The sequence below is a fragment of the Argentina anserina genome, chromosome 2, assembly GCF_933775445.1.
Source record: "Argentina anserina chromosome 2, drPotAnse1.1, whole genome shotgun sequence".
NCBI classification, from domain to species: domain Eukaryota; kingdom Viridiplantae; phylum Streptophyta; class Magnoliopsida; order Rosales; family Rosaceae; genus Argentina; species Argentina anserina.
In genome coordinates this window covers 20,160,435-20,179,207 of record NC_065873.1, presented here as the reverse complement: position 1 = coordinate 20,179,207, position 18,773 = coordinate 20,160,435, and the positions used below count along the sequence as shown (strand labels likewise).

Here is an 18,773-nt window from a genome sequence, read left to right as displayed (position 1 = left end):
TCCCCCTCCCTTCGTCTAGACTTCGGAACATAGCGAAGGACCGGAAAGACATTGCTGACTTTTCTTTCTGCATACGACGTTGCCACTTCAGATGAGACTTTTTGCGACACTTCACCATAAAGTTCAATGTCTTTTGATTTGACATCATTCTCCCTAACTTTAGCGCCTTTCCCCGTGGAGAGTACTCCGATCGGAAGGACTTCTTTCATCGACTCCTCATCTGTGTAGAATTTAGAATCCGCAAAGTATGATTCGGCTTCTGTGAAAGGTTTGGTATCTCCAACCACAGTTTTCACACCTCCGCGATAGAACTTGAAGCATTGGTGCAAAGTGGATGGCACGATGCCATTTTCATGTACCCATGGTCGTCCCAGCAACAAGTTGTACGAGGTCTTGGCATCGATGACATGAAACAAAGTGTTTGATTTTAGCTCTCCAATGTCCATGTCTAGTCTGATCATCCCTATCGCTCTTTGTCCTCCTTGGTTGAAACCTTGGATCATGAGACGACTCCTTGACAACTCATCAACGTTGATGCCGAGTTGAGACATGGTTGACTTGGGCATGATATTTACTGCTGACCCTCCGTCTATGAGCATGCGATTCAACTTCCGCTCTCGCATGTATCCTGTCACAAAAAGAGGCCGATTATGTGGCTTAGAACCCAATTGGAGGTCATCATCCGTGAAGTGAATGGTATCACAATATGCATCACATAGGCCACATTCTTTCATGCTTGTGGAGTGTTTTCCTATGTCAATAAGCAACTCCACAAGTGCGCATCTCGTTGATTTTGGCAATTGCATCAAGTCAGAGAGGCTAAGTTGGAAAGGTAGACTCTCCGATTGTTTCAACACCTCATTCTTCTTTAACACTTGACTTGCACCTGTTTCTCTTGCTTTAGGGTTCTCGTCTTCTTTGGAGCTAACTTCACAACTTGTGGCCATTGAAGTGACATTCGGTTGTTTTGTCGGCAAGTGTTCTTTTGACAAGTTCCGGCGAAGAGGCTTCCACAAATATGGAACAACTTTCGTCTCAAAACGCCCTCGTCCGTTATCCACCCGTCGTGGAGGTGACTTCTTATGGTTTGGTTGGGCAATCGATGAATTTAACATCATACCTTTGCGAGTTCTTCTTCGGGTGACCAATATCCATCCTTCATCATCGGCATTAGAGGCAACTTGGAGGGTAGGCGTGGAAGCAGGACATTCTTTAACTTCTTTGGTCTTCTTATGTTCACGCGCCTCCTTTATGAAACAAAACGGTGCTTTCATCGGGTGAAAAGGGAGTGGAACTGGCTCGAACGACCCGAATGTTACGGTAGTGCAATTGACTTCAGCAATGTCGTCAACGTCCAGCTCAATCTTCCCTTGCTTGGCGAGGTTCATTATCAAATCCTTGAGAACAAAGCACTTCTCTATGGGGTGACTAACGAGGCGATGATATTTGCAATACTTCGGATCGTTGACTCGATGCATTTCTTCTGGACGTTTGCACTCCGGAAGCTCTATTATCTTGTTTTCGAGCAGATCCTCTAACATGCCCGCCACATCAGAGTCTGGGAACGGGTACGTCTTTCGCTCCATCTCCTTTAACGTGCGTTTACTCCTATCGTAGGTTCGAGGAGGTTCCACCTTATTAAATTCTTTCTTATCCCGCGTAGAGATCTTAACTGGTGCAGTATTGATGAACATTGATTCTTTGGAAGGCTTCTTCACAACCTTGTCAAATCTGCTTCCGAAGGCTTTGTCTTTTCGTTGGTCGACCAGGGTTTCATTCTTTCCCTTATGACTTGCCAAGCTTAGCTCCATGTCGTGGGCTCGAGTAGCCAACTCTTCGAAAGAACGAGGCTTGATTCCTTGCAAGATGTATAACAAATCAAAGTGCATGCCTTGGATGCACATTTCAACGGCTGACACCTCTGACAGTCGATCCTTGCAATCAAGGCTAAGTGAGCGCCATCTATTGATGTAGCCGATCGCGGGTTCATCCTTCCGTTGCTTCGTGTTAGTTAGCTCCATCATGCTCACCGTTCGCCTTGTACTATAGAATCGATTAAGGAACTCGCGCTCCATTTGGTCCCAACTGTCAACATACTCCGGCTCTAAGTCTGTATACCACTCGAAGGCATTTCCCTTCAACGAGCGAACGAATTGCTTGACAAGGTGATCGCCTTCTGTCCCGGCGTTACTGCAAGTCTCCACGAAGTGGGCAACATGTTGCTTTGGGTTTCCTTTATCTTCAAATTGTTGGAAATTCGGTGGCTGATACCCCCGCGGCATCCTTAAGTTGTCGATCCTCTTCGTGTAAGGTTTGGAGTAAGTGATTGAATCACGAGAAGGACCTCCATATTGAGCCCGAATTGAGTTGGTGATGATGTCTTGCAATTGCTGGAGTGATAAGGAACCAAGCGAGTCGCCATCGTTCTTGGACGTTTCTCCCTTTTCATTTACTTTGCTCCTGCCAGGCGACCCCTTGGTGGAGTTCTCATCATTTTGATCTTCCAACTTGCTATAGAGCTCAGCGATTTGCACATCCTTTTCTTCAACCGTTCGGGTGAGCTTTTCAACCATCTCCAACAGATTGGAGAGTTGCTCCTCGACTGTGGATGCACCCGTCACCAAGACCTGCGCATTGTCAGAAGAGGATTCATGTGTCATAGAATGGAAGTTATCGCCATCTTCTTTGGGACTTCCATGGTATGATGCCGTGCTTGATTCGTCATCAGAGAAAACGTCTTCTAGGATAGGGCCATCACCATGAACGGGTAGAAGAGATTGCTCACTTGGCTCCTTCTCCTTTGACACTTGCTTCTTCCCGCTTTGAAAGGCATGCTCTATTGCTCCCAAGCTCTCCAAGGTGATGACTGGTTGACGAGGCTTACTAGCAAGTGCCATGAACGTCGTGGGTTGAGCTCTAGCCACGCTCCGGGTGACAAGGGCAATCGGTTCACTCTTTGATTTGGAGGATGTTTGCTTGGACTTCTTCACCGGTTCAGCCTCTCCGTTTGACCTCGCGGTTGTGGACTTGGATTTCTTCGGTGGAACGGCTTGGTTGTTTTTGGAAGCCATCGCACAAACGGATTTGATTTCTTCGGAGAAGGAGATGAGAGGCCAAAAATGTCCCACTGGGCGTGCCAATTTGTAGAACGCGAATCTGAAAACCAATAAGAGAATGCAGACACGTATACAAATAAATATAATTTATTGAATATCAAGCGCGGGGTTACAATCTTTGGTGAACTCCTCTGATTCTATCTCCGTATGTGATTTGGCTCAAGGGTGATATGCACTTGATCTTGAGGATTTGAGTTTGATTTGGATTTGATTTGATGAAGAACGAGCGATTTGGCCGCTTGATGATTCTTCGTGGACTTGAGTTTGGATTGGATTTGGATTTGATGAAGAACGAGCGATTTGACCGCTTGATGATTCTTCGTGGACTTGAGGTTGGATTTGGATTTGGTGAAGAATGAGCGATTTGGCCGCTTTATGATTCTTCGTGGACTTGAGGTTGGATTTGGATTTGATGAAGAACGAGCGATTTGGTGGCTTGACGATTCTTCGTGGATTTGATGATCTTCGTGGACTTGAGAGACTTCGGGATTTGTCAAGAGTGATTCTTGCTCAAGTGATTTCTCTCCTTCTCCAAGTCTCCAAAAATCCTCTCCCTCTCTTCATGTTGAAGGGCTATTTATAGTGTCAAAGTTTCTATTTTATAGAATATTTTAATGACACTTAAAATAATAAATTCCTTAATTGTATAATTAAATCAATATGTATTTTCCGATTAATTTAAAATTAGTTATTCTCATAACTAAATTAAACAGAAAATAATTGATTTAATTATGACTGTTAAGAAAATTTATTAATTTAATCAAATGTCCGATTACCATTTCGAATCGTCAATGACATTCAATTTTCTAATGCAATTCGGAATCACGTAGCTTCGATTACGATCATCCGTTTATGTGCTGACACGAGTTTTATTCGGATCCGCACCAACTTTGTTGACTTTTGGCCACGTGTGCAATTTTGTCGGGCTCTTGGTCGATTTAATTATTTAACGAAGATAATTTACTTCATTAAATTTCATGTGTCTACAAACTCATGGAACCCTTCAAAGCTTATCAACCAGTTCTTCTAGTACTCATTTCACTGCTAATTTCAGTTAATGGGCAGATTAGTATACCATGCACAGCCTCTATGCTTAGCACATTCACTCCATGCTTGAATTATATTACTGGGAGTACCAGTAACGGCTCATCACCAACTGGGGACTGTTGCGGTGCGCTAAAGTCGTTAATGGGAACCGGCATGGATTGCGCTTGCCTATTAGTAACCGCCAATGTCCCCGTCCAACTTCCCATTAACAGAACCCTTGCTCTCTCTCTTCCTAAAGCATGTAAAATGGGAGGTGTGCCACTACAATGCAAAGGTCAATATCACTCTCAAGTCACAACTTTGAACTTTCTTTAGAGATGTCTTTTAGGTGCCAATTTGATTTGTACCTGAATTATACTAACTTGGTTATATTGCATTTGATGTTATTTGCAGCCTCTGCTAGTCCTTTACCTGCCCCAGGTACTCTTGTATTCTTGTAATTCTTTTGCTAAGCAGGCTTGAACATACTTATATACAACGAACTACGTAATCTTATGTAATAAAACTTTAAACTTGCAGGTCCTTCCTTACTAGGACCAACTCCTTCCCCAACAGCTGATTCTCCTATAAGTCCAAGAGGTAATTCACTATTGGATCTCTGAAACTTCAATCTTAATCGTCCACCAATATTTCTCAAGACATTGCGCACTAAATCATATTTTGGTCCGCAGCTTCTAAAGCAGTATCAACAGCTACTGCACCACAACCTGAAGCAGAATCTCCATCAGTTGAATCTGAACCTCCGACAACTGCGATCAATCGACCACTACTGACGCCTTCTGCAGCCTCTAGTCTATCGTTTGTTTCTGTACAACCTCTGCTATTCATAGTTTTAGGACTCATGGTTTATAAATCCTACTAGCTAGTGAGTGCATGTTAGCTATCAAGGAGCTACCCTGATCTGTACCTTTATGTAATGGTATAATATATAACAATGTTTTAAAAAGCAAAAGCGTACCTCAAGACGTTTTCCTGAGAGCCTTGAGCCTTAAAACTTGAGGCGCATGAGGCGTAAACCTTATGTTATAAAAACATTAGTAGTTAAATGTGTGAATATATATTTGTACACATACAAAAAGAACAAATATACATAAGACCTTGCCAATTTATTGCATTTAGATATAATGAAATTCATAATCCAAACGTTTTAGATAGTTTTCCTCAAATTAAACACATTATATAAATAAATATAAAAATATACTTAAAAAGATTATTTTCTAAGGCGTAGTAAAATGCGTAAAAAACGTAACATAAGGCGTAAAAGACAAGCCTCGGTGTCCGGACCGAAAAATAGAGGCGTTATGTAAGTAACTTTAAGCTTTTTAAGTCTCATGCGAGTCTGGAGGCGAGTTTTTTTAAACATTAATATATAGTTATATACCAAATTCGAATCTTGACACAAGTGTTGTAACTAATAAAGATGTTCTGATGTTGAAGAATTGAGTCGGATCCATCCTTGTCACAATGTATCTCTTTGGTTTTGATGAGACATCTAAGTCCCAAGAGAAGAAAATGCCCAGATTGGATGCAAAGAAAGTGGAGCAAAGACCATTTCTTGCTGCATATTTAGAGTAATTCGGACAAAGTAATGTAAATAGTTCCACGCGTATAGATATGTGTTGCCTAAAATAAGCTGTAATACCTCCCTATAAATATACCTTCCTCCCAATAAGTACAAAAGAAAGAGTGAAGACAAATTGATATCAAGACCAATATGGCGAAAAAGCTTCTTGCAGTGTTCTTGATGTTGGTGGTGCTTGTTGCGGTACACACTAACTACGCCGACGCTAATAAGGCAGCCGCACAAGGACGTCACTATAGCAAATGTGAAGATGCCTGTGAAAAACAATGTGAAGCCGCAGATGGCGCCGGCCGCAGCACCAACAGTCATTGTAAGATGAAGTGCATAAATCAATGTGAACAAGAATAGACTCAAGGTAAACATTAACTAGTAACTACAGTTTTGAGTCAATTTTGATGTTTCAGTATGCAATAACATCTATGTGTACTAAGGGGATCTGCGCTATGGTGCAGAATAGCTGAACGCTATCAAAATTTGGATAATGGTTGAGGAAGAGCTATGAGAGATTCATCAAGCACTTAAATAATATGGATTAAATTTTTTGTTCTTGTGTAGCAGACTGGGTTTCATGTAGAAATCTTTCTGCTCCTACCAATTTCAATTCATATGTAATATTTTATACGAGTTGTTGTCTTTATTTTGGTTGAAACGGGACGATAGGAGAATACCTATATTACTCAAATTTTAATTAAATAAAAAAAAGAGGCGTACTAATTAGGCTAAAACCAACGGTAAATGATAACATCGTACGAAGACAATGAACTAGTTAAATTTCAACTTTGACAAACCTCAATCCGACATCAACAAATCACTTATAACCAGAGTTTAAAACAATAAGTTCGACACGACAATTTATTATGCCTACAGAAAATTTTCTAAACTTTTTAGGCTTCATATGTTCTTAACTTCGTGCGCGCAAGGCTGTTGAAGAATAGCTTGTAACATCTTACTGCCATCTGGTTCGACAAGTATTACCCTATGAGACCCCTTACATTATACATTTGGATGTGTTTGTGTACCTACACTAACATCAACCAGAGGTCATGCGGCATCTTTACCCTTTTTGCCTATATTTAATTATTAAAAACGCTATTTCTGATACATGATGACTGGTATTAAAAGTGCAAATATGGGAAACAATATATGGGCAATCATCACGTTTGCTCCGGCCCCGGCTCTTTATTGCGGAGGCAATCTCTTCCGGTGTGGCACGACTGGACAGAATTCATATCCTCCAGTACAAAAAAACTGAGGGAAAAGTTGGCTGACCACGCTCTTGCCCACATGCCCTAAAAAAAATTTGAGTAGTGGTAAAACCAAAATTCATCATCTCCTAAATTGATGAAATGAGGAGCAGCTAGAGACTAAGGCTGTAAGTAGGCTCGTGTTCGGCTTGTTTTTAGCCTGTTTGGCTCGAGTTTGTGAAGTTAAATGAGCCGAGTTTAAACTCAATATTTAGTCCGTCCTTGAAAATAAGCCGAGCTTAAACAATAAGTATTCAACTTGTTCGACTCGTTTAGCTCGTGAGCTAGTTCGGGCTCGTTAAAAGCTCAACTCGTTTATTAATTAAGGTTGACTTATTAATTTTTATAGTATATATAAAGTATAATTTTTATATGAAAAATAATATTAAAAATATAATATTAGTTTGAAAGAGCTGAAATGTTTCTTTCTACAATAATTAGTTAAAGATTTTAAGTTCAATAATAAATTTAATTTGTTATTTTTAGTTTATTACAAATAAAATGGATTTTGTGTGATGCTATGACATCAGATTGTAAATTTCCTTTTAATTTAAAAATTTTAGTTTCATATGATTCAAGCCGACTCGATTCAAGTTCGATCTTGTTTAATAAAATGAACCGACCCGAGCCCAATTCGAGCTTTTTCAAGTCAAGCCGAGCTTGAACATGAAACACAAATTAAATTTTAGCCCGGCTTGAGCTGATCGAATGAAAATGAGCCAAATATGAACAACCTAATACTCGACTCGGCTCGGCTCATTTAAACCCATACTAGAGAGACGACCAAGCCTGCTTGGACTTGTTTAGCAATTACTTTTCCTATATCAACAAGGAAAGAAAACTACTTTTCCTATATCAACAAGGAAAGAAAACTATCTTTCATATTCCTTGTCTGAATAGGACTTGCTTATGGGATTCCTTATCCTATGTGAACAAGGCAGGCGAACTAGCTTTCCAGTTCATGTTGCTACATATATAATCTTGATTTAGGAATTACTTTTCCTACAATATATATAGCAGGGTTCAGCTGAACACCTAAAAACTAACTCTCTACAATCAGCAACCCTTCTCTCAAAGTATGGCTTTAACAGCCGAGTGCATGCCAATTCAGACCCAACTTATTTTTCCTATGTGCAAAATAGATGTTGTAGCTCCAGATCACTTTGAGCATGATTTTTCTGATATATTTGGTCCTGTACCAGTCCAGGCCCCAGTAGACTCGGTTGAAGATAGCACTGGCCTAATTAACAATGATCCGGTCATCATTCACAGTCGATCGCACTCTTCGATTGGTCTTTGTCACTCACTGAAGCTCAACAAACTCACTATTTGTGACAAAGAAAATTCAGGGGAAGCTATTGTTGGTGGCACTCCAAAAAATATTAAGGAGAGTTTAGTGAAGAGCGAGAGTGTAGGCATCAAAGATTTTGAGGTTTTGAAGATGGTTGGGGACGGTGTATTTGCAAAAGTATATCAGGTGAGGAAGAAGGGGACATCAGAAATATACGCGATGAAGGTCATAAGGAAACACGAGATCATGGAGGCCAAGATGGCTGAATACATGAAAGCTGAGAGGGATATATTAACAAAAGTTGATCATCCATTCATAGTCAAGCTTAGATACTCATTCCAAACCAAATACAGACTCTATCTTGTGATGGATTTTGTCAATGGCGGTCAACTTTTCGTTCACCTCTACCGGCACGGCCTTTTCTTGGAGGAGCTGGCACGAGTATATGTCACCAAGATTTTTTCTGGAATATCTCACCTTCATTCGAATGGCATAATGCATAGAGATCTTAAGCCTGAAAATATCAGATGGCCATGCAAATGTGACAGACTCTGGCCTTGCGAAGAATTTCGTCGAAAATACGAGGTGCAATTCTCAAATATAGGAACTGTAGAATACATGACACCGGAAATAGTTCTGGGAACGGGCCATGATAAGGCAGCGGATTGGTGGAGTGTGGGAATTCTGTTGTTTGAGATGCTCACCGGATGGCTTCCTTTCGGACATATCAAGAGAAGATTGTAAAGGAGAAGATTGTTAAAGATGAGCATGCTAATGTGAAACAACATAGCACACCAACAAGAAGTCACACCAACCATAGCACACAATCATTGACATACAAGCACAATAACACACCATCATTGACATACAAGCCAACAAATCTTTACCATTGACAAAATTATCAATGTCTTCAATGCATCAATAAATTCTCAATTGTATATTGGTAGAATAGTTGTACTATCATTTCTATATAAGAGCATCACCATAAGTTTTGTAATATATAGTTGAATATCTTCATATAGTTTAACTTGGTATCAGAGCAAAGATCCGATATGACTTTGTCTCTTGTCTCTCTTTTCTAATTTCCTGGAGTTTGAGAAATCTAATCATTAGAATTCATCATCGTCACCTGTTGGAATCCATCAACGTCATATTCTATTTTTAGAACGACGGGCCTCTCTCTCTCAAGTCTGTAGCGCATCTCCAGCACCTATTGTCCCTCCTCCACCGGCGTCTCAAGCCCGTCTTCTTCAGTCCGGCGTCACTCCGTTTACAAATCCAGTGTCATCTTCAACAACCCGACCCGCGTCGGTCACTCATCCTTAACCTAACGTCACTCTGCTATCCGACGTCATTTGCAAACCGACCCACTTTGGCCATAAAGTCCAGTAAAAGTACGTAGAGTATATGCTAGATTGTTTCTGGCGATGGTGCAAATACATCGGCAGTGAAGGTGCACCCAAGGCAAAGAAGATCCACCGACAGTGCAAATACACCTAAGGCTTATTCTTATTTTTAGTTTTATTTCCGCTGCATAACTACTAATTTACGTATTATTTTACGATGGGCGATGAAATTGAAAACTCTAAAGCCTATGACGTCCATAAGTTTGAAGTATCTGTCAAGAATTCTGAAAGTAGTTCATTTGAGGGAGCCAAACTCAATGAAACCAATTTCTGTAAATGGAGAGAATCATAACAGCTCATCTCCGACGAATGCACAAGATGAGGCATGTAACTGGGATAATTAAGGCCCCTAGTGAAGATGATGTTGATGCCTACACTAAGTGAGAAGATGATGATGGTCTTGTAATGTCAGTCTTGTATAAAGCCATGAATGAGGAGATAGTAGACCTTGTGGAGCAATGTGATACTGCACGGGCAATCTGGAATACATTGGAAGACCTATACACTAATGAGTATGATTTCATACAGGTTCATGAGTTAATGTACACAACCTCAACAATGCAACAAAATGGGCAGCCAGTGGCACAATATTTCACCAAACTGAAAAATATTTGGGCTGAGATTGATATGAAGCGTCATTGCAAGATCAAGAATCAGGAGGATATTGTTTGGTACCAGAAAGAAAAGGAGTTTGAGCGAGTTCACCATTTCCTGAAAGGTCTTGATGCAAAGCATAACAGTGCTAAATGAGAGTTGCTCAGAATGATAGAACCCCTTAGCCTGACTACAACTTTCACATATATCCGTAAGGATGAGTCTCAATATGAAAGTCTCAACCAAGCACAAGTTGAAGTTTCTAGTCTTACTGTTCAAGAGAGATCTCTAGCACCACTTCTTTAGCAATCAAATGAGCTTTTTGAAGTTTCTAGGAGGATATTGTTTGGTACCAGAAAGAAAATGAGCTTGAGCGAGTTCACCATTTCCTGAGAGGTCTTGATGCAAAGCATAACAGTGTTAAATGAGAGCTGCTCAGATTGACAAAACTCCCTAGCCTGACTACAACTTTCACATATATCCGTAAGGATGAGTCTCAACATGAAAGTCTCAACCAAGCACAAGTTGAAGTTTCTAGTCTTAATGTTCAAGCAAGATCTCTAGCATCACTTCTTTAGCAATCAAATGCAGTTCCAATTCATCAGCAAAGACCACCACCTGGCCTTGGGAATCGTCCATGTCCTCATTGCTCTTACTGTGATCAGGCCATTTTTGAGAGACTTGTTGGAAGCTGTACCCGCCTCTCAAACCGAAGAAGCATGGTTATCGTCCTAAGGTGAAAGCAACTGTTCAGTTGGTTTAAGAACCAGATTTCTATGGTGTAACCGGTCAGGATCATCATACAATAGGTGAAGCTACTTTTGCAACCTCTATAGCTGGTCGTGGTAAGATTAGTATGGTTTTAAATATTTCTAACTTTGTTGGATCTGATACATGGATTATTGATGGTGTTTCAGATCATATGACTTATGATAAATCTTCTTTTGCTAAATTATCTCCTCCATCAGCATCCTATGTTACTAATGTCAATGGTGAGGCCTTTCCAGTTTTAGGAAAAAGGTCAGTCCGTATCACTCCCACAATAAAAGCTTCTTAATGTGTTATATGTGCCAGACTTGTCTAATCATTTGATATCTGTTCCACAGTTGAATACTGAATCTAAATGCTATGTGATCTTTTATCCTATGTATGTGATCTTTCATGATCTTCTCACCAGGGAGTTAATTGGTCGGGGGTATCTGAGGGGCAGGTTATTTCATTTGGATCAAACATACGCATGAGAGAAACCAGGAGCACAGTCCCGTACTGCCATGACATTGACATTTGATAAGCTAAGTGAAGTTTGGTTATGACATCATCGTTTAGGGCATCTATCATTTAGTCTTATAAAAAAATCCATGCCTACTTTGTTTATTGGTGTGGATGAGTCAGTTTTACGTTGTGAAACATGTGTTTTGGTCAAAAGCCACCATACTACTTACTCCCCTAATATTTCCAATAAAAGTGTCATTCTTTTTTAGCTTATTCACTCTGATGTTTGGGGACCCTCTAGAGAACCTACTATGTCGGGTATGAGATATTTTGTGTTATTTATTGATGATTGTACGAGATTGTCATGGGTTGTCCTGTCCTTCTTAAAACTAAAGATAATTTTTTTTTCAGCTTTTGTTGCTTTTCGTACTCTAGTTCAAACACAGTATAATAATACAATTAAAGTTCTTCGTTTAGATAATGGGGGAGAATATGTTAATCATGTTTTCCAATAGTTTTTTTTAATCTCATGGGATAATTCATCAAACTACATGTCCACAAACACCTGAACAAAACGGAGTGTCAGAGAGGAAAAATCGTCATTTTCTTGATATGGCTCGCTCTCTTCTCTTTAGTGCTCATATGCCTAAATATTTTTGAGGCGATGTTGTCTTAGCCTTTTCCCACCTCATTAATCGTCTTCCGTCTAGTGTCCTGTCAGGAAAAATTCCTTTTGAGGTACTTGCATCCCATGTTTCCTTATCTTCATTTCACAATCTTCTTGCATGTGTCTTTGGTTGTGTTGTTTTTGTTCATGTACCTAAAAATCAAAGATCTAAGTTGGATGCTCTGACACTCAAATGTGTGTTTATTGGATATGGAGGACATCAGAAAGGGTACAAGTGTTATCATCCTCCTACAAGAAAGTACTATGTCACTATGGATGTTACTTTCTTTGAGGATATGAGCTATTTTACCTTTTCTGTACAACTCTTCAGGGGGAGCATTCATATTTCGAATAGCTGTATCATGGAGAGAGGGAGGAATTAGAAGAAGTCATTTAGGAGAGAGAAACTTTGACAAATCTAGTTGAAATTATTAACTCATCAACTCTCAAAGAACATTCAGACCTTTAAACATATAGGTACCAGAATCGGCCCCTCATGTCATCACTCCTACCCCTGACTCACATCTCCCTGGTACTAAAGATCATACTTAAGGTTAGTTTGTCTACTGATATCAGTAGTAGTGAGTCTAACAGTGGTCAATATGTGTTACCAAATAGGTCTACTCGTGGTCAGTCAGCTAAAAGATATGAACCGACTCTATAAGCAAAATCTAAGTATCCAGTAGCCAATTATATGTACACTAGAATATTATCCAAGTCATATGAATCATTTGTTAATCAAATATCTGCTGTATTAGTACCTAACAAAGTGCATAATGCATTGGATGACCCGAAATGGAGGAAAGCAATGGAGGAAGAGATGGAAGCGTTGCAGAAGAACAATACATGGGAACTTGTTCCTCCACCAGATGAAAATAAGGCTGTAGGTTGTCGCGGTGTTTATAGTAAAACATAATGTCGATGGATTAGTGAGCCGGTATAAAGCACGACTTGTAGCAAAGAGGTTCACTCAGACATATTATATAGACTATGATGAGACATTTGATCCTGTTGCTAAAATGAATACTATTCGGGTCCTGCTCTCATTGGTTGTAAGTTCAAACTGGTCACTTCGGCAATTTGATGTTAAAAACGCATTTCTTCATGGAGAGTTAACCGAGGAGGTATACATGAGCATTCCACTTGGATATGTAGCTGCATCACCTGGTAACTTTGTGTGCAAATTAAGAAAATCTCTATATGACCTCAAACAATCACCTCGTGTTTGGTTTGAAAGATTCTCACAGTTCATGCGAAAGGTTGATTACAAGCAGAGTAATTAAGACCATACTTTGTTTCTCAAACATCAACAAGGAAAGATTACAACCTTGATTATCTATGTTGATGATATGGTAATAACTGGCGATGACACTGTGGAGATGGATAGATTACAGAAACAGTTAGCCTCTGAGTTTGAGATGAAAGACTTGAATGAACTAAGGTACTTCTTAGGCATTGAGGTAGCCAGGGGAAGTGAAGGGATCTACTTGTATCAGAGAAAGTACATCCTTGATTTACTGGCAGAGACATGCATGTTAGATTGCACACTTGTTGACACTCATATTGAGCAAAATAATCATTTAGCAGAATATTCATATCAGATACCTACTGATCAAGCTCGTTATCAGAGACTAATTGAGCGATTGATTTACTTGACTCATACTAGACCAGATGTTGCATATGCAGTAAGTGTGGTAAGTCAATTCATGCATAATCCGAGTGAGGATCACATGAATGGTGTTGTGAGAATTTGAAGGTACTTAAAGTCAGCTTCGGGGAGAGGAGTGATGTTTTCTAAACACAACAATATTCTTGAAGTATGTGACTTCACAGATGCAAATTGGGTTGGAAATATCACAGACAGACGGTCAACATCATGTTACTTCACATTTGTGGGAGGAAATTTGGTTATATGGAAGAGCAAGAAATAAACAGTTGTAGCACGATCTAGTGCGGAAGCTGAGTACAGAGGTATGGCTCATGGTGTGTGTCAGTTACTATGGTTGAGAAACATGTTACTTGATTTGGGTGTCAAATTAAAAAGTACCATGAAATTGTACTGTGACAACCGGGCAACAATTGATATCTCACAAAATCCAGTACAACATGATTGCATTAAACATGTAGAGGTTGATCGTCACTTCATAAAAGAATAGATGCTAATCTCATCAGTTTTCCTTTTGTTCCCACACAAGAGCAGCTGACAGATATATTAACAAAATGTGTTTCCATAAAAGTTTTTTGTGATTCACTTAGCAAGTTTGACATGATTGATGTGTATGTGCCAATGTGAAACAACATAGCACACCAACAAGAAGTCACACTAACCATAGTGCACAATCCTTGACATACAAGCACAATAACACACAATCATTGACATACAAGCCTACAAATCTTTACCATTGACAAAACTATCAATGTCTTCAATGCATCAATAAATTCTCAATTGTATATTGGTAGAATAGTTGTACTATCATCTCTATATAAGAGCATCACCATAAGTTTGCAATATATACACTAGGCCAATTATGTCTTCAGGCGACATATGTGTTGTGTCGCTGGAGAAAATTCAAATATGTCGCCTAGTAGCATGTCGTCATTATAGCTATCAGGCGACATATATTATATGTCGTTGTAAAGTATATCAGGCGACATATGAGAAAAAAAAAGTCTTATGTCGCCTGATATGATTTTCAACGACAAATATTATATGTCGCCTGATATCCATAACAACGACATGCTACAAGGCGACATATTTGAATTTTCAGCATGAGGCGACATATGCCTAAAACCCTCTTTTGGTTGTTTAATTAGGTCTTCTAGCAATATATAAACGTTGCTTATATGAGTTTTAGATGACTAATATATGTCGTGGTTGTGCGTTTTAGACGACATATAAGCATTGTTGAGTTGTAGATAAATGTAATATATGTCGTTGTAGTGCAACCATGACGACATCCTTGTAACTCGTTTTTGTTTATGTATATGTCGTGTGAGTCTTGTTATAGCATCAAATAACATCCCATTTGACTTGTTTTTTTAATATATGTCGTGTGAGTGCTAATATAGCAACATATACCATCTGATTTGTCTCCATATATTTGTCGTTGTTGTCTACTTCTAACATCGTATAGTTCTAGTTTGTATTGTTGCTATGGCATTTAGAGCACATATTTATGTTCTTCGAGTATCATAACCAAATATGAAAGAGAATGTGGAGGACAAAAACCACAAAATATTCGGGAAGAAGAAAAAAATTGCTCATTCATAAACAAAAAAATGATCAACATCGTTACATTTCTGCAAATGGTTCAAACATATGCAGACAAACTACAAGCTAATCATAAAATGAAAGATAACTTTGAATATGCTTACAACCCCATCAATAACATCATCATCAGCAAAATGAAGCTGCAAGATGAAAAAATATAAGTAGAAAAATCAGAAACCAATAGCCTTTAAGAAGTAATTTCAATACTAAGTGCAATACACAGTAAAAATTGAACCTATGAAAAGATAACTAATCTTCATTCATAGTATCCATGTTAACTATCCATGAAAAGTTAAAAATATTAGCTTCACAATTCCCTGCCCAATTATATCAGTCAAGGGAATATTGCTCAATTTACTATACCCAGAATTATAACTTATGGAATTTGATGTGCACCAAGTGATTCATACTTGACAAGCACAATAACAATCTCACATGCAATCACAATTCCAGGTAAGCTACTCTCAATAACATATATTTGCTAAGATTCTGGGTTACACATTTACAAGCCTTTCAACAGACGCATACTATGATAACATGCAAACCACCTAGCTAAATGAAGTTCTTCTAAGAATATAATAGAAATTTTCTTCAAAACCTCAATTATTACATGTGGTAAAAGAACCTGAGATATCCTCATCTCGTATTCTGAGACTACACTCTCAAATTTCTTGCTATCAATTCGCCCCAGTAGAAGGCATAAACAATTCAGAAAAAACTTTATGGTCTCATCACTCCCATCCTTATTCTTAGTCTGACCTGCATAAAAATGGACACAAACATACATATATACGGTATCAGAAAGCTAGTGATTCCAGCAAGTGAAACTAAATAGAAGTCATGCAAATAAATTATTGATAACCCTAGAAAGTGAAGTGGAAGAAATCAAGACCAGAGGAGAAACTTTGAGTTAAAGCATAAGAAAAAGGAATTCTTATTACCTTACAATCTTCACTATCGAAAAGTCAATTGTAAAATCATAGAACAAAACATAATGAAACTTTAAGTAGTTAATATGTCTAATTTGTATGCCTGCTAAGTATTGGTCCAACAATTCTTTGTAATGCTGGGAATTTTTTTGATCTTCCAAATGCATTAGCATGCCATAGTGCTTCTAACAAGAAGATAGCAGCAATATTCCAGTTTTGATAACCTTCGAGCTTATCTTTCATGTTACAAACAAGTCATCATAACCCATAGAAATTAGACACCATAAGATTGGTAATATTTATAAAGATGGATAAAGGACCTACCTCATCTTTCACGTTATGATAATGTTCTTTAATCTCGTGCAACCACTTAAGCACTTGCTCCAATCCTTTGGAATGTAAGGGTCGGCTTTTTCTGCTCCACTGCAGAGCATATAATAAAATTAACATGCTACAAACTTCAAGTAGATCAAATTGCTATTTATTTCCCGCTTGAGGATAATAACTATATCTATCTATTGTGAATTCGTACGCAATCAAATAAAAATAGAATGATCGACGAATATAGCGTAAGAACAAGGAATTATTATTACCTTACAATCGTAAAATCGTAGATTACAGAACATAATGAAACTTTAAGTAGTTAATATGTCTAACCTATATTTCAAAGTTATGTAAAACCTAGCCACCGTGGGTGGTGGAGCTAGCGGCGGAGGTGCGGCGGCAACGATGGTGGAGCTGGTCAAATCTAGAGATACGATTAGGGGTTCTTCTATACGAGAGGTACCGACCCTGATTCTGGTGATAGGAAGGCCATAACGTCACCGGAAGTTGGAAATCAAAGATCATGAAGCTTAGAGCTCTGTCGGTGATGCTGGTGCGAATTCTTAGCCTCGGTGGATACCCAAGCTTCTGGTTTCCAATCCTCTTAATCTTTGAGGCAGGGCACCGACGGTGGTATGTCAAGGAACTGCCAGAATTGGAGGAGCTGTGGCTGGTGAAGGTAGAGAGGTTCAGAGGTGATGTGCGTCTCCGATGCTTATAGATTTAGCCTCGATTTTGGATAGCGAATTCGTTGGTGGTGGTGGTAGTGGCGAGCTGAGTTGGTGGCTGGAGGTGAGGTTCTCGGCATCGGCAGAGGAAGAGGAAGCTCGGGGAAGATGAAGAAGAAGAGAGGTGCGACAGAAAGAGAAGGGGAAAAAAAAAAAGAGAAATAGGGTTTCCTCTCTTCTCTATTTATAACATTGGAGAAAAGATGAGAATGCCCTTGCGACCAAATTTCAGACATACATAGGTGACATTTATATGTCATCCTATCAAGGTGGCCAACTTGCTTCATAGAGCAACTTTGGGAGGGAGAGTAATCCAATTATCTCTCCAAAAACATATATGTCATATAAGTATATGCGAAAACATATATAATTAAGTTATCCCTAAAAATATAGACAAATTTTCATACATATTAAGCGACATATACATGTCGTCCCATCTAGCCAAGAAGTTTGTATATACTTAGTTCTAGGGCAACAAGTTTGGGAAGGAGAAGTATCAATTTATCCCTCCAAAAGTTGAGGGAATGAAGCTAAAATATCCAATGACATATAAATGTCGTCAAACTAACAACATTGATTTAGTCAACTATGGGTGTTTGCCTCCAAATTAAGCTTCAAACTCAGACGACATATAACTATCGTCTTATTGTTGCTTCATTTTTTGATCAACTTTAGAATCCATCTAGAATTAAAGCAAAACCTCACACGACATATATAAGTCGCCTAAATATTACATTCATTTCCACATAAAGAACGTTTGAATTTATGACTCTATTCAAACGACATATACAGATATATATGTCACTTCAAACCTCCGAACAACACTTAACCCGACATATGTCGCCTGATATGTGTTGTATATTGACAATATTGGCATAGTGATAGTTGAATATCAAGTATATACACCAATTTTGATTTTAATTTCTCTTGATTTCATCTAGTTTAATTAAGATCAAGTTGCCGATCGAGGTTTTTGACAAGTGAAGCACATTCGTTAAGCGTCTAGGTTCTGGACATCTGGGAGGTGATGAAGGTAAGCGCCACAAATGGTTCAAGAAGATTGATTGGAAGAAATTGGATGCCCGTCAAATCCAATCGAGCTTCCGACCGAGTGTTGCCGGGCAGCACTGCACTGCCAACTTTGGGGAATGGTGGACCGACATGACACTTGAGGATTCCCGGATGTTACGCCGAAGGCTTCGTCTGAAAACCCCTTCTCCGACTTTAGTTATGTTTGGCGCGCTCTCTTCTGTTCAAAGCTAGAGCCCCATGTACTGAGTTCACTTCTGTTGCCTACCTCGTACAAGCTTTTTGAGTAACAGTTTGATAGTATGATTTTGTTTTGCGATAATAATACAACTT

At 39.0% G+C, this 18,773-nt stretch overlaps 1 protein-coding gene, 1 long non-coding RNA gene and 1 pseudogene across 3 annotated transcripts; 2 read left to right on the top strand and 1 right to left on the bottom strand.

Annotated features, from left to right (window-relative positions):
• Positions 1 to 4,109: 4,109 nt before the first annotated feature.
• LOC126784494 (non-specific lipid transfer protein GPI-anchored 16-like) lies at positions 4,110 to 5,098 on the top strand. Its single transcript, XM_050509958.1, has 4 exons — positions 4,110 to 4,437; positions 4,557 to 4,583; positions 4,683 to 4,742; positions 4,835 to 5,098. Exons 1-4 carry the CDS (start codon positions 4,110 to 4,112, stop codon positions 5,023 to 5,025), a joined length of 606 nt encoding a protein of 201 aa, XP_050365915.1. The 3' UTR covers positions 5,026 to 5,098.
• A 2,969-nt stretch (positions 5,099 to 8,067) lies between these two features.
• LOC126784140 (serine/threonine-protein kinase AtPK2/AtPK19-like) lies at positions 8,068 to 18,730 on the top strand (annotated as a pseudogene).
• LOC126783379 (uncharacterized) lies at positions 15,524 to 17,547 on the bottom strand. Of its 2 annotated transcripts, none has more exons than XR_007670871.1 (3): positions 17,017 to 17,547; positions 16,684 to 16,782; positions 15,524 to 16,189 (listed from the first exon to the last, which is right to left on the bottom strand). It is a non-coding gene; the product is annotated as an uncharacterized LOC126783379 (long non-coding RNA). The 2 variants fall into 2 exon arrangements; XR_007670870.1 differs by lacking the exon at positions 15,524 to 16,189 and adding an exon at positions 16,317 to 16,595.
• Positions 18,731 to 18,773: the final 43 nt, after the last annotated feature.

Coding starts and splice junctions, on each gene's coding strand:
- LOC126784494 (XM_050509958.1), top strand. CDS start 4,110: ATGGAACCCTTCAAAGCTTATCAACCAGTTCTTCTAGTACTCATTTCA. Junction 4,438..4,556: donor TGTGCCACTACAATGCAAAG/GTCAATATCACT, acceptor TGTTATTTGCAG/CCTCTGCTAGTCCTTTACCT. Junction 4,743..4,834: donor TTCTCCTATAAGTCCAAGAG/GTAATTCACTAT, acceptor TTTGGTCCGCAG/CTTCTAAAGCAGTATCAACA.